Here is a 14,135-nt window from a genome sequence, read left to right on the forward strand (position 1 = left end):
GTAAAGTCCCTGTTGTAGTTGTGTCCAGCACCCAGGAGGTGTGCCATATATCCTTACATTGTGCCCATTAGGTGAAAGCACACCAGTCCCTCTCTCTCCTACCCTCTTGCCCCTCCTCTCTCCTTTCTCCTTTCCCTCCCCCTCCCACCTCCCTTCTCCCCAACTTTAATTGAATTGAATTTTTCTCTTGTGTGGGTGTGTATTAGTTCCCTTACTGGCTTCATATTAGTACTGAGTACATTGGATACTTAAAAAGAAGAGGTCTTAACCATGAGGCCCACTACCAACAGTTAGCCATAAGAGGTTCAGAGCCCATGCTGCCTGTACCAGGAGCCCACTGACTACTGTCTCTCTCCACAGGGCAAGGGACATAGGATGACCCCAGCCTGTCCCCTCTTACTGTCTGTGATTCTGTCCCTGCGCCTGGCCGCCGCCTTTGACCCTGCCCCCAGTGCCTGCTCTGCCCTGGCCTCGGGAGTTCTCTACGGGGCCTTCTCACTGCAGGACCTCTTTCCTACCATCGCCTCGGGCTGCTCCTGGACCCTGGAGAACCCTGACCCCACCAAGTACTCCCTCTACCTGCGCTTCAATCGCCAGGAGCAGGTGTGCGCACACTTTGCCCCCCGCCTGCTGCCCCTGGACCACTACCTGGTCAACTTTACCTGCCTGCGGCCTAGCCCTGAGGAGGCGGTGGCCCAGGCAGAATCAGAGGTGGGGCGGCCGGAGGAGGAGGAGGCAGAGGCGGCAGCGGGATTGGAGCTGTGTGGAGGCTCAGGCCCCTTCACCTTCCTGCACTTCGACAAGAACTTCGTGCAGCTGTGCCTGTCGGCTGAGCCCTCGGAGGCCCCACGCCTGCTGGCACCTGCTGCCCTGGCCTTCCGCTTTGTTGAGGTCTTGCTCATCAACAACAACAACTCCAGCCAGTTCACCTGTGGTGTGCTTTGCCGCTGGAGCGAGGAGTGTGGCCGAACTGCCGGCAGGGCCTGTGGCTTTGCCCAGCCGGGCTGCAGCTGCCCCGGTGAGTCAGGGGCCGGCTCTGCCACCACCACCACGCCTCCAGGCCCTCCTGCTGCCCATACCCTGTCCAATGCGCTGGTGCCTGGGGGCCCTGCCCCACCTGCCGAGGCTGATTTGCACTCGGGGAGCAGCAATGATCTATTCACTACCGAGATGAGATATGGTGAGTCTGAGCAGAGACTGGGTCGGGTGGGGTCCCTAGGGGTTGATGGTGTCCACTGGTGTCTATCCTGGAAGATTCTGGGTGGTTCATGTAGTTGTTCACTAATGTCACCTTTGTTTAGCCTTGCCCAGATGTTGAGGTCACCAAAATGGATTGAAGTCAGACCTCACTCTTGAGGAGTCTGGATGGATGAATGAGGGGCACAGATCAGATAAGGCAGAATGATATATAAGCCTAGGAGGCACCTCCTAACTGGGCAGTCAGTGGAGGACCCTGAAGGAAGGAAGTGACTCCTGAAGGAAGTGATACAGGAACAGAGACCTGAAGGACAAGTGGAAGTGAGATGAGCCAAAGGAGTGGTGAGGGCCTTCCGGCCCAAGGGAGTAGTGTACGCCGAGGCCCAGAGCTGGGAGTGATCCTGGCAGGCCCTGGCAGTGCAAGTTGACAAGTTTGCCTGGAAGCTGGAGTAGGCCGGTAGCAGGGATACATTCGTGTCCTCATAGGTCAGTGCTTTTTGGCAGCGGCCCCAGGGTCAGGGCAGAGGGAGGTGAGGAATAGTGTGCCTGGGTGAAGAGGCCTGAGCTTCCAGGCTGCCACACAGGGTTCAGCTGGCTCAGCTTCTAGTGTCCCTTTCTCCCCACTCTGGGCCCATGTCTTCTGGGATGGAGGCTGCCAGCTGCTAGGATCTTCCTGCTGACTGGGCAAAATCTCTGCGAGCTCTCGTGTCCTGCTCCCACTCCCACTCCCACTCCAGCTCCCTTGACCATGGCCAGCTTCCACCAATCCTGCTTCCTGCAGCTTCAAGGCCTGAATGCCTCAGTGGATCCTGTGTGCGTGCTAACCAGTGCCAGGCCAGAGTTTGGCCAGGAGACCTGAGGAGGTCAGAGGGAGACAGGGCTGGAATCTAGTCTCCTGCTCCTGCTCTGGTCCTAACAGGGACCAGGGACCTCTCCCCTCTCTGGGCCTCAGTTTCCTCTTTTGGACCCCACACTCAGTACATGGGGCTGGTACCCTACTCACTGAGCCACAGGTGCCGCCCTTTTTTTTCTTTAAATATAGAGTCTCACTTTGTCACCCTCGGTAGGGTGCTGTGGCATCACAGCTCATAGCAACCTCCAGCTCTCGGGCTTAGTTGATTCTCTTGCCTCAGCCTCCCGAGTTAGCTGGGACTATAGATGCCTGTCACAACGCCCGGCTATTTTTTTGTCACAGTTTGCCTGGAGTGTCCTCTTTTGGGATAACAGGCGTTAGCCTACCCTTATGAGGAGCACAGGGATGAAAGTTGGAAGGGACATCTGGACTTCACTGAGAGAATATTTCCTAGGAGGCAGGGGGCTTTTGTGAGGGCTGCTAGGAGTACATGCTTTGTGCCCATCCTTGCTTTGGAGGTGAGAGCCTTGAAATTGGGCATTGCCTATGACTGTTATAGTGAGTGGATCCCTTTTTTTTTTTTTTTTTTTTGCAGAGGGGGAGGCATTAATTTCTTTGTCCATAAAATGGGGAGATGTCCCTGAATTGATTAGAGGGAGTAGTTATCATGATAGTAGCCTCTCCCAGTGCTTGCTTGGGGTGGGGGGGCTTCTTGGCCTCCCCTGTGAGATATCAGGCGCCATCATGCCCATTCATAGCAGGTGCCTGGAGGCCTTGCGGTGGCCTCTCTCCCAGGCTAGCTTGGCCTCTAACAGCAGTCAATGAAGTCGTTCGAGTGACAGCCAGGCTGTGGGCAGGTTATGGGCCCTGGAGGCTGGCCTGGGATTTAGTGCCTGCAGGAAGAAATTGAATTTCGCTTCTTTGTCGAACATCAGCGGAGAACGCCAGGCATATATCAGGAGGTTTATGGCTCTTCCTGCCTGGCCGCCACTGCCTGTCACTCTGTGGGGGTCTTCCCCATGGTGCTAAGGGCATGTTTTTTTTGTCTGGCCTTCCCTGCGGTCCATCGGCCCAGTGGTCTGCAGTGGATGGAGCAAGGCTCTGCCCTCATGGGCGGGCACCATCTGGGCAGGCTGCCATGTGGAGCACAGAGCCAGGAGCAGCCAGCTGGGCTTGGTGGAAGCCGGAAGCAGGAGTTGGTTGGTAGCTGGGGTATCTTTGGGGGTCGGAGCGGGCTGGTGAGGGGAAAGGCACCATCATCAGAGCCTCTACAGGGGCCTCTGGGACTGAAGATGGGTGGAGATTGCATGCCAAATTTTTCCTGGGCAGAAGGCCAGGTGTCATCTCTGAGCAGGGAGCCCTGATCTGGGCCTCCCAGCTGTTTCCCAAGCCTAACCTCTGCTCTTGTCCCTCGTCCTACTTGGCATGTCTCCTGGGATTGCTCTGCAGGGAAGGCCCCTGTAAGGAGCTGGCATGAGGTGATGTGGCATCAGCTGTCATAAGTGGGCTCACATGGCATGCTGGTGCCCAGAGCTAGATTGGCACAGCCCCTTCCCCTCCCCTGGCAGGCAGGAGGTTCTTCCGCTCTGCCACCTTCTCTCTCCCTTCCAGCCTTTCTGTGAGAGATGGCGTGAGAGACTCAGTTTGTTCCATGTGTCAGGGTATGTCTGAGGGTCTGTGGCACTGTCTGTGCCTGGTGGCAGCAGCACCTTTGCCAAGCACTTAGCCCCTTGTCTCCTCCCCAGTGGGCTGCAGAAGAATGGGCTGGTACCTAGAGCTTCCAGATTAAGATTGAGATTTGTGGGATGGTGGTGAACAGGAAGACTGATATCCTCGTGCCAACCCATCTGCTGGGTCTAGGGCAGGGGAGCTATGTTCATCATCTCTAGGACACCACTGAGTAGGTGTCTAAAGGCCAAGCAGGATGAGTTTGGGTTGGTGCTGGAAGAGCAATGGGCCTGGGCGCTGGTGGGCAGAGACCAGGTGGAGTGCCTGGGTTGCCTCAGAGCCAAACACATTTGACAAGAGGGTACAGGCGCCTGCTAATTTCACGCAAACTGCCTTTGATAGATCTCTTGTTATTTTTGGTGAGTTGAGCCATAAATTTGTGCCATCTTGCTGCCGCAATCTGTTAAGTGGGGGGAAAGGAAGAACAGGAAGGCAGGAAGGAGCTTGGTGGAGGACTGGCATGGAGGCTGGCTGAGGCTGGGCCTGAAAGGCGTGTCGCAGAGGTAGTGCCAGCTGCAGAGCCTGGCTCCTGAGAACCTGCCACCAGCCTACAGTCCTGCCCTCTGACCCTCTTGTCCTGAGGAGGCACTGCTGCAGCTCGTGCCTTCCCACAAGGACACCACCCACCCTCGGTCACTTGCTGCTGGCTCAGCCTCCTGGCTCCATTTTTGAGGTGTGGCCATCAGGTGAGGCTGGGGTCTCCTAGGAGGCATGCGTAGGTTCCAGTTCCCACTCTGCCACTGCTGGTGTGTGATTTGGACAAGGTACTGCCCCCTTTGGGGCCGTAGAACCCCAGTTCTCTATGTGTCACTTCCTGATCCAGCCCTCAGCGACTCCCTGGTGGTGCCCAAGTTCCCAGCATGGCTTCCAAGCCCCACCCTGGGTCTAGCTACCACCTGCTTTTAGCCTTCCCTGGAATTCTCTCCTACCCTTTCAATTATGGCCTGGAATGCCCTTTGTCCTTTGGTCCTTTGTTGTCTAGAACTCATTCTTCTGAGCACAGCTCAAGCCCTGTCCCCTCTATGAAGCTGCCTCTGACCTGCCCAGCCCAGTCCTAAGATTGGCCTTTCTCCTCTCAGTACTCAGGGCCTGCTGTTCTCTCTGGCCAGCCTGCTCTGGTGGCAGGAAGTGGGGCCCACCCTGCCTTTTGGGGGCTCAGATAGTGAGGAAGTGGGACGAGAGATCAGCGCACTCAGTGGCATTTCCTGGAAGGTCCTTCCCACCCAGGTCTGTGCTGTTGGAGCTCCGTGTGCTCTCTCACAAGATGGAGCGCAAGGCACAGGCTTCCCCAGACATCTCAGCAGGGAGAGTCCCAGCCGATCCCTCACACGTCTTCATATCTTTATCAGAGTGGAGTTAGCGCTGCGCCTTGGGCTGACTCTGAGTGGATGAGCTCAGAGGCAAACGAGACATGCTTTCTGCCCTCCAGTGGAGAAGAGTGACCACTAGGGTACAATAGTGGTCAAGGCCACAGGCTGAAGTTGCTGGGTTTTATTCCTGACCCCACTATTGATTAGGTGTGCAACTATAGACAAGTTATTTCATCCCCACGTCGTCAACTGTAAAACAGGGTAGTGGGAGCCACTCCACAGAGTAAGAAGGAGCGTTAAGCAGGAGAATATGGGTAAGTGCTGAGCTCAGTGCCTGGCACCTGGTAGATCCCTACTAAATAATTGGGGGGATATCACAATTTAGTTAAGGGGTACAATTGTGCATGTGCCAGCTGTCAAGGGATGAAGAAGAGTAAGGGACGAGTAAGCCACAAAGGGGAGGAAAGCAGTCGAAAGGTGATTCTGAGTTAGGTTTTGTGGAATGAAGAGGAATTCACTAGCCTGTGAAATTTCCCTTTAAATTGAGTCTCTTTTTAAGTTTAATATATTAAAAAGAGGTTTCATATTGTAAATAGAGTGTCACTTATCTGAAATAGAAGATAACCAAAGACACAACCACAGTGAAAACAAAAAGACATTATTACATTCTAGCTAGATGGTTTTCCTGCCTCTCCATTTGTTAGAAAGAGAAATCGGCATGTGTTGGGGATGTGTTCGGGTCTAGGACCGCACAGAATCTTTATCTTTCCTGCATTTGGAAGGATTAAAGTGACCATATAACTTGTCATCTAAACTGGGACAGTTTTGAAGTTATAAAGGGGAGAAAGTAGGTGCCATTAATCACTTTAGGACAATAGCCATAAACTGGACTATCCCAGACAAATCAGCAAATGGACACCCTGATTAAGAGACCTGGAAAGAGCCTGACTTCATCAGTCTGGGATCCAGTGTTATTTAGCGCCTCACTCGTGAGCTGCCTCCAGTCATCTCCCACCCCATGCCTTGGGAAAGCCCGCATGAGGAAGGGCTTTCGAGGTAGAGGAAACAGCCTGTGCAAGGGCGTGGAGGTGTGAAGTATGCTGAGTGTAGGAGCTATAAGGAGACTGGGGCTGCTGGATGGTAGCCTTAGTGGAGGGAGATGGGGTCAGGGCTTTGCCTGCCATCCCAAGACACCAGGACCTTGTCCTGTTGGCCAAGGGCTTTATAGCAGCAAGTCACTGGGAGTCACGTGGGAGGCAGGCTGAGTCAGAGCTGGTCCCTGCTCTCGAGGAGCTTCTGGCTACTGCAAGGAGGTGGCAGGCACCCAGCTCCCTCTGGTGGGAGGCCGGGTGGATAGGTTGGCAGCTTGGGCAGGCAGAATCACTGGGGATTGGCATTGTGGCTGCTAGGTACCTAGTGACATGGGGATACCCAGCATGGGTATCCAGAGCCTGGACTTTTCAAAAGCCACCTTCCTTTCTCCCTGCACCTCTGGGGTTCTGGTAAATTGTAGGGTACAAGAAATACTGTTGTGAGTGGAGAGCCATGGAGGGGCATGACAGAGCCATGTGTCAGGGGGATGAGTTGGTGCCTGCTCAAGGCTCTGGGACCAGCCTTAGGGAGGAGGCAGAGCCCTGGGAAAGGAGGACTGCTTTGTTAATCGCAACGCTCTCTCCCTGTGGAAGTGATGATTATTGTGGTTATTTTTAACACATTCCTGACATAATAGGCTGAGGGGGCCAGCCTGTGTGGATTTGGTGGGGGACAGGGTCTGTGCAGTACAATATAGCAGGTGTCTGTAGTCCTGTGCAAGTGGCAAAGAGCCTGTGCTCATCCCACCTACAAGTACCTGGGGGGAGACAAGGGGACCCCTGTGTGGCTGGGGTGGGAGAAACCTCAGTAACATCTGGCCCAGGTTTGCTAAATGCCTGTCTTCCCAGAATCTAGACCCTCTGTGCAAGAGGGGTGTGGAGAGACTGAGACCCTCCCTCAGGGGTCATGGGAGGGATGAGCCCAGATACTTAACAGCTGTAGCAAGAGGTGGCCTAGGGACTAGGCCACAGAAAAGAGGGTTAGCATTCCCAAACCCCTGTGTGGTCAAACCAAGAAGGCTTCCTGGAGGAGGTGGCATCTGACATATAGAAAATTTTGGAAGGCTGAGATGGAGGGGAAGAATTTTAAAGGCTGGGAACAGCATTAGCAGATGCGTGGAGGGAGTAAAACATTTTCACTTCCAAGGGTTAATGAAAAGGGGTGACATCTCCTTTTCATTGAGAGCTTTTTGAACTCTGAGCAGTCTGCATCTCTGGTTTCATTTAATTCTTTCAATGAAGCTCTGTGGTAGAAAAAGTTGGTCTTACTTTCAGCTGAAAAATATAAAACTCAGAGAGGTGAGGTGACCTGCCCAAGGGCACACACAGCAAAATGGTGGCAGAGCTGGGAATTCAACTCATATCCATCTTGCCCCAGACTCTACACCCTTCCCTCCAGTCCACGTGGCCTTGCAGTGTGCTTGGCTGCCCAGTGGGATGAGGAAAACCGGAGTGGGCAGGTCAGCAGGGCCCAGGGCATGCCAGGCTCATTTACACTGTGGCTATAGCAGAGGGGGAGCTGTGATGTTTCCTCCGTAGGGGAGTGTGGCTGGAGCTGAGATCCCAGGGGATCACTTTGGAGGCTATGGAGGAGAATCAGGAGACTACAGAGGAGCAAATGTGCAAAAGAATAATTAGACAGTGGTGTGAAAATGGAATAACAGAGGCAAGGACAAGGGGCTTTGGGGGGTGGGTGAGAGACTCCCTGGGAATTAGGGAAGGTGTCTCTAGGGAGGTCCAAGTGGAGTTGGGTTTTGTTGCAGCCAGCGCAGTTTCATGGAAAGAGCATGGCCTCTGGAGTCAGGTAGGCCTGAGTTTGTATCCCACCTCAGCCTCTCTCCAGAAATGAGACCTTGGCACCTCATTTCTTAATAGTAGAATGGGGGGAACTGATCCTGGTGAGGATTAAATGAAGTGATGGAGAGTGTGCAGTGACTGGCACGTGGGAGTGGTTTAATAAATGCTACCTTCTTCAAAACATTTATGAGGTCACAGGTGACTGGGTGGGAAAGTATGTCCCAGGCAGCAGATCTGTGTGTACCCACGGCTAGCAGTCCCATAGGAAAGCTGATAGATTGCAGGACTGCCAGCCTCTGAGCCCCTGGTCCAACAAATTCACTGAGCTCATACACTCAGGACTTCTTGAGGCACTGTCACCCCTTCTTTTGGTAGTAGCCCCCTTATTGTCCTCTTGGACTCCGCCTGGCTCAGCTTGCTCTCAGGCTTGCCATGTTTTGGGCCCAGAGCTGGCTGGGGGCTGCAGGTGGTATGGGCTGAATAAATGTTTGAGTAAATGACACCTGTGGTCTTATCTGTCTTCCTCCCTTTGCAGGAAGAACTGGCTTTCCCAAATGTGGGAAGTAAACTGCTGGCCTCTGCTCTGAGGGACAGGTGTGAAAGGGAGGCCAGTCTGTGTAGGGCTCACCTGTGTGGCCTTGGGCTTGTTCCTTTCCCTCTCTGGGCCAGATCAGGAGGCAGGGAGAGAGGCCCAAACACTGGACCTGGGACATGTTCTGATTTTTAAATTTTGTTTCGTTTTGTTTTTTGAGTCTCAAGTTGTTGCCCTGGGTTGAGTGCTGTGGCATCATAGCTCACAGCAACCTACAACTCTTGGGCTCAAGCAATCCTCTTGCCTTAGTTTTTCCATTTTTAGTAGAGATGGGGTCTCACTTTTTGCCCAGGCTGGTCTCAAAATCGTGAGCTCAGGCAATTCACCCGTCTTGGCCTCCCAGAGTGCTAGGGTTACTGGCGTGTAGCCACTGTGCCCAGTCTATGTTCTGATTTTCAAATGGACTGGGTTCTAGAAACCACTGACGGATCCCCCAGGCCTAGTTACATCATGCGGCTGGTCAGCATTTGGCCAGTGGGTTGTTAATAGAGGACATGGAGACCATAGGAAGCAGTGTGAGGTCAGGACCAGCAGGTTGGGCTGGTCTCGCACATGTCCTTATTTGATGTGCTTACTGGATGCCAGGTTGGTGGATGGGGATGCCCCAGTCACGCTGATGGGCCAGACACTGACACAGGAAGTGGATGAGAGGACCTCAGCCGGATTTGTGTTTCCACAGTGTAGAATGCTTAGATGTCATGCTTGAGGGTGGTCTAGATAGAAGGCCCAGGAGCCCTGTCTTTGGGCCCACCTCAGCAGTGCCTTCAGCACTGGCTGGCATATTAGATTTCTGATGCTGGTGCTGCTGACAGAGCTGATATCTTGTCTGTGGGGGGGTCTCTAAATTACAGTGACTGTTTCCAGGACTCTGTTGAAAGGGAAGCTGGGAATGTGTTTGTTAGTATTTATTTTATTAATTTTTCTCTGGGATGGGTTCTGTGCTGGCTTTTACTAGGAATAGTGTGATGACTCACATGTAGCCTTCCCTCAAAGGGCTCAGGGTGGGATGTTGGAAGTATTTCAGACAGAAGATGGAACTGTCTGGGATGAAATGGTACATAGAAGAGGGGGCAGCCAGCTTTGCCTGGGGAGTAGACAATGGAGATGTCTTCATAGAAGATGGGTCATTTGAGGTGGGTTTTGAAGGTTGAACAGGAGTTTTCTAGGCAAAGAGGGTGGGGAACAAATAAGTAGAGGTTTGAGAGGAGATGATGATCCTGTTTGGACTTGTTGAGTTTGATGGCCAGGAAAGCTGTCCAGGAGGGAGAAGGATGTATAAGAATAGAGCCCAGGAGAGGCAGGGGCTGGCATCATGTCTTGGGAACATTGGTCCGAGGGCGCTGATTAAGTCTTAGGAGTGCCATGCAATGAAATAGGTCAGAGTGTGGATACCTGATATAGGAAGCAGCAGGAAAATAGACCAGTCAAGGACAGAAGGACAGGTAGGAGGAAACCAAGAGAGTCAGGGAGGAGAATGTTTCAAGGCTGGAAGAGCCAACAAGACCAAATGCCGCTGAGGGGCCAAGTGAGACGAGGCCTGCAAAGGCCTGCAGAGTGTCCGTAAGATTCAGCAACAAGGAGGGCGTTGACGACTTTGTCAAGAACAGACTCAGCGGAAAGATGTGGGCAGAAGCCAGAGTGTAGCAGATTCACAGGGGAGGTGGCATTTGAGCCAGGAAGTGAGTGGCAGGTGAGAACCAGAGTGCCAGCTGAGGACACTCACTGGTGCAGAGCGAGGAGGGTTAGAGGAAGGTCTCCATGAGGATGGAGGAGGCCTGGACTTCTGAGATGCTGGTGAGAGAGGGAATGATAGGAGGTGTTCTCCTGAGAATGGGATAGGGAGTAGGAATGCAGGACCTGGTGTGGCTGCGGGAGAGGGCTCTGTGAGGAGGGCTGCAGGGAGTTGGGAGCTGGAGTGATGGGGCAGGAAGTTGGGGCCCATGTCATAGCTCTCACTTTCTCTGTGAAGGAGGTCATTGCTGAGAGAGTGGGCAGAGATGGGCTTGAGGCAAGAAGACAAAGTCCAGTATGGTCACAGTGGGGAATGAGGAAGGAAAAGAGCCAAGAAGGGCTGCTGAGAAGCCCTGGTGCCCAGCGGATGTGACGCCCCTGAGTCTGTCATGCTGCCAATTGGCACAGCCATAGATTTCTCTAGCAGCCTGGGGGTGGGCGTGGAGAAGCAGCTTGTCACAAGGCTCCAGGGCTGAGCGGGCGTGGCAGAAAGGCTGGGTGAGGGGCTTGAGGAGCTGGCAGACGTGACATTGACACCTCCTCTGTGGTCCTGATAAAAGCAGGGTCCAAAGAGAAGCCAGCAGGATGGCAGATGCTGTTCAAAGGGAGGAGGCTCGGGGGCTGAAGGGTGGCATGTGAGTGGGTGGGGGGGGGGTGAGGTTGTGAGCAGAGGGGTGATGATAAAAATAATCCAGATAGTTACTAACCTCTAGGCATTTGCCATATGCCATGCACAGTACTGAGAACTTCATGGCCTCCTGCAAAGGGGCCTCACATTGGCCCTTGAGGCAGGTGTATATGAAGTATATGAATATTATTCTCAGAAAGCGAGGTCAGAGACGCAAAGAGACTTGCCCAAGGCTGCACAGCGGGTCAGTGTCTATGGTCCAGTTGGGATTCAGGGTTACCTGACTCCGTGGCTGTCGTATGGGTCCAGGTTTCAGAAATGGAGAAATTTCAGGGACAGTGTGGATCAGGCCCTGGAGCTGGGGGCTAAAGTGGAGGGAAAGGCCTCCAAGTTGATGAGACCCGAAGCTGGGCTGGTGGCTACTCTTCACGCCTAGTTAGGAAGAGCTTCCTCTCAGATGCAGAGCCGAGACTGGGCAGCAGGTCCCTTCAGATTTAGCCTGCCTACCCAGTGCTGGCCTGGCTCTCAGAAACAGGAAATGGCCTGGGGGTGGGGAGAGGAGTACTTTCTAGGGGACAACATGGGCTTAAGCCCTGTCCCCAAATGCTGCTCAAGCCCACCTGCCCAGCAGCCTCTGCGTGGGCTGGGCCTTTCCCTCTGCACTCAGATCAGCCCCTCTTCCACTCCCCCATTGTGGGAGGGGACCCTGGTGAGTTCATGTCTGTGCAGGGTGGGGATGTGCACACTTTGAAGAATGGAAACCTTCCAAGGCCCAGACAAGACACATAAATCAGGGCAGCTGAGAGCCTGGGGAGGCCAGGGCCAAGGCAACCAGGCCCTCTGGAGCACCTGCTGCTCTCCTGGTGGCAGGGGCAGGGGCAGAGGATCTGCTAAAGATAGGTACCTGCCTCAGGGCCCTTGGCTCTCAGAGGAGCAGCATTCTGACCCATGCCTCCAGGTCCTAGGCCAGTGCTGCTTGGGGAACAGAATCTGGACCCAGCATGAATTGTGTCCCAGACATAGGCTTGTGGGGACTGGGATTGCCTGGCTTGGCAGTTTTGTCAGCCCCTTGGAGTCTGTCCTATGTGCAGAGGAGCCTGTGCTTCAGGCTCACTGAGCTGTCTGCTCATGGACATGACACTTCCCCTGTCTGGCCCTCAGTTTCCTCATCTCTAGACAGAGATGATGGTCCTTGCTTCCCAGTGAGAGGATTAAAAGAAATGGATGTGGGTAGTGCTCGGCGCAGAAGTCTCCCCAGGGTATGTTAACGTGAGCGGCCATTCCCCTCCGTCTGCCCCTGTCTGGCTGAGGCAAGAGGTGGCAAAGATGGGCATGAGGCCACGGCGAGTCCTGTGTAGCCTTCTGAGCCTCAGTTTCCTTATCTGTAAAATGGTGGTGGTGGGCAGGGGGCAGGACATGATGCCATCTCAGCATCACCTACAGCTGATTCTAGTCCCTCAGGTTGAGGGCAAGCAAGGCTGCCCTCCTCTGTGCCACTGTGGTGGGACCAAGCTGGCCTTTGCTGAGCCCCTGCCACCACCTCCGTGTTCCAGGTGAGGAGCCGGAAGAGGAACCGAAGGTGAAAACCCAGTGGCCGAGGTCTGCAGATGAGCCTGGGCTATACATGGCGCAGACAGGTAACTCGGGCCCGCCTCTCTTCCTCTGTGGCAGGGCCCGACTGTGTGGTGTCTGGTGACATGTGTGCTTGGCGTGTGCCCGTCTGTCTGTCCTGGAGCTCAGTTATGTCTCTCTGCCACTTGAGGCCTGTGGGCAGGGCTGGGTTGCCTCCTGAAGAGCATGTCACTGTGGTCAGGGTAGGAGGGTCCCTCTGATTCCCACACCCACCGTGCTGGTGCCCCTATGAAACTGAGTGCTTGGGAGGTGCCCCCTGCCGCCGACGCTGTCCCTTTCTCGTAGGCGACCCGGCAGCTGAGGAGTGGTCCCCGTGGAGCGTGTGTTCCCTGACGTGTGGGCAGGGTCTGCAGGTGCGGACCCGCTCCTGCGTGTCCTCCCCCTATGGGACCCTGTGCAGCGGGCCCCTGCGGGAGACCCGGCCCTGCAACAATTCAGCCACTTGCCCAGGTATGCCCGTCCTCCTCCTCCTTGCCCTGTCTGCCTGCAGGGTTAGATCCTGCCTGGGACTTGGGCAGATTAATCTTCCAGAATGATGGGTTGCCTCCTCCTTTCATTCAACAAACCTGACTGTCCCCAACACCATGCCCAGCTCTGCACACCATGCCAGCTCGGTACAAGGCACTGGGGACACAGATGAATCAGACCAGGGCCCATACCACTGGGCTCAGTTCTGGGCACGTCCTTCCCCTGATGCCTGCGTCCTGGTAATCAAGGCTCGTCTTCTTACCCTCCTCGTCCTCCATGTTCCCTGTGCTATGGCCACACCAGCCCTTGCACTTTCCCACCTCCCTGCATTTGCTTATTCTTTCCCTCCCCTGCCCTCCACCTTGGCTAATTCAGATGCAGCCTGTACTTTAAAATCTAAGACAAGTGCCACCTTTTTGTTTTTTTAAATGAAGTCTTCCTTGATGATCCCCTTCTTTCTCTGGGCACCCCCTCCCCAGGGAGTCTTTTTAGACCCCCAAGCCTTCCTCAGTTAAGCATGTAGTTGTTGAGGAAATGCATGTGCCTGCCTGGGACAGGTGGTGACGTTCGGGGCAGGGCAGCTTCAGCCAGGACTGCGCCTTGCTCCCCAGGAAGTGAAGTCGTGCTTAGGCCACACCAGCTCTTGCCGTAGATTTAGCATAGGGCCTGCTTGGGGAGATCTCTTGGCACCTGGGTGTGTGATAGGAGCTTGCAGAGGGCTGGGGCAAAGCTGTGTTCCAGCGTGTGAGCTCTATGTGTCAGTGTCCATGTAGAGGTTCATGTTTATTTGTGTGTCTATGCGTTTGGGGCTGAGGGGCACGTCTCTTGCCCCAGACCTGCCATGTTGCATTCAGGCTCTGGGTCTGGGATTGGGATGGGGAGGAGTGGAGTGGGGTGGATCTTGGGTCCTTTCCTGGGTTTTTCTGTGCCTCCAGGAGAGGAGGACCCCTGGTTCACCTCCTGGATTGGTCCTTGTTTGGGTATCCACAGGGACTGTCCCGTATGAGTTGGGACCGGAAGCCTGGGTCTTCCACATTCCTTCAAAGGGCTGCGTCCTGCGGCCCTGGGATATCACCCTGGCAACAGAACCCAGGGCAGAGCCAATAAG

The 14,135-nt window shown here is 54.4% G+C and overlaps 1 protein-coding gene across 1 annotated transcript in view; it reads left to right on the plus strand.

The window, feature by feature from the left end:
• The first annotated feature begins 366 nt into the window (after positions 1-366).
• The window catches only part of ADGRB2 (adhesion G protein-coupled receptor B2), a 29,684-nt gene continuing 15,915 nt past the window's right edge, over positions 367-14,135 (plus strand). The window contains exons 1-3 of the mRNA XM_012812000.2: positions 367-1,180; positions 12,481-12,564; positions 12,845-13,009. Of these exons, the coding sequence (XP_012667454.1) occupies positions 376-1,180; positions 12,481-12,564; positions 12,845-13,009 (1,054 nt within the window). The 5' untranslated portion in view covers positions 367-375. The remainder of the gene's footprint in view (positions 1,181-12,480; positions 12,565-12,844; positions 13,010-14,135) is intronic.

This window comes from Otolemur garnettii, unplaced genomic scaffold, assembly GCF_000181295.1.
Source record: "Otolemur garnettii isolate 467f Iridium unplaced genomic scaffold, OtoGar3 scaffold00184, whole genome shotgun sequence".
Lineage (NCBI taxonomy): Eukaryota > Metazoa > Chordata > Mammalia > Primates > Galagidae > Otolemur > Otolemur garnettii.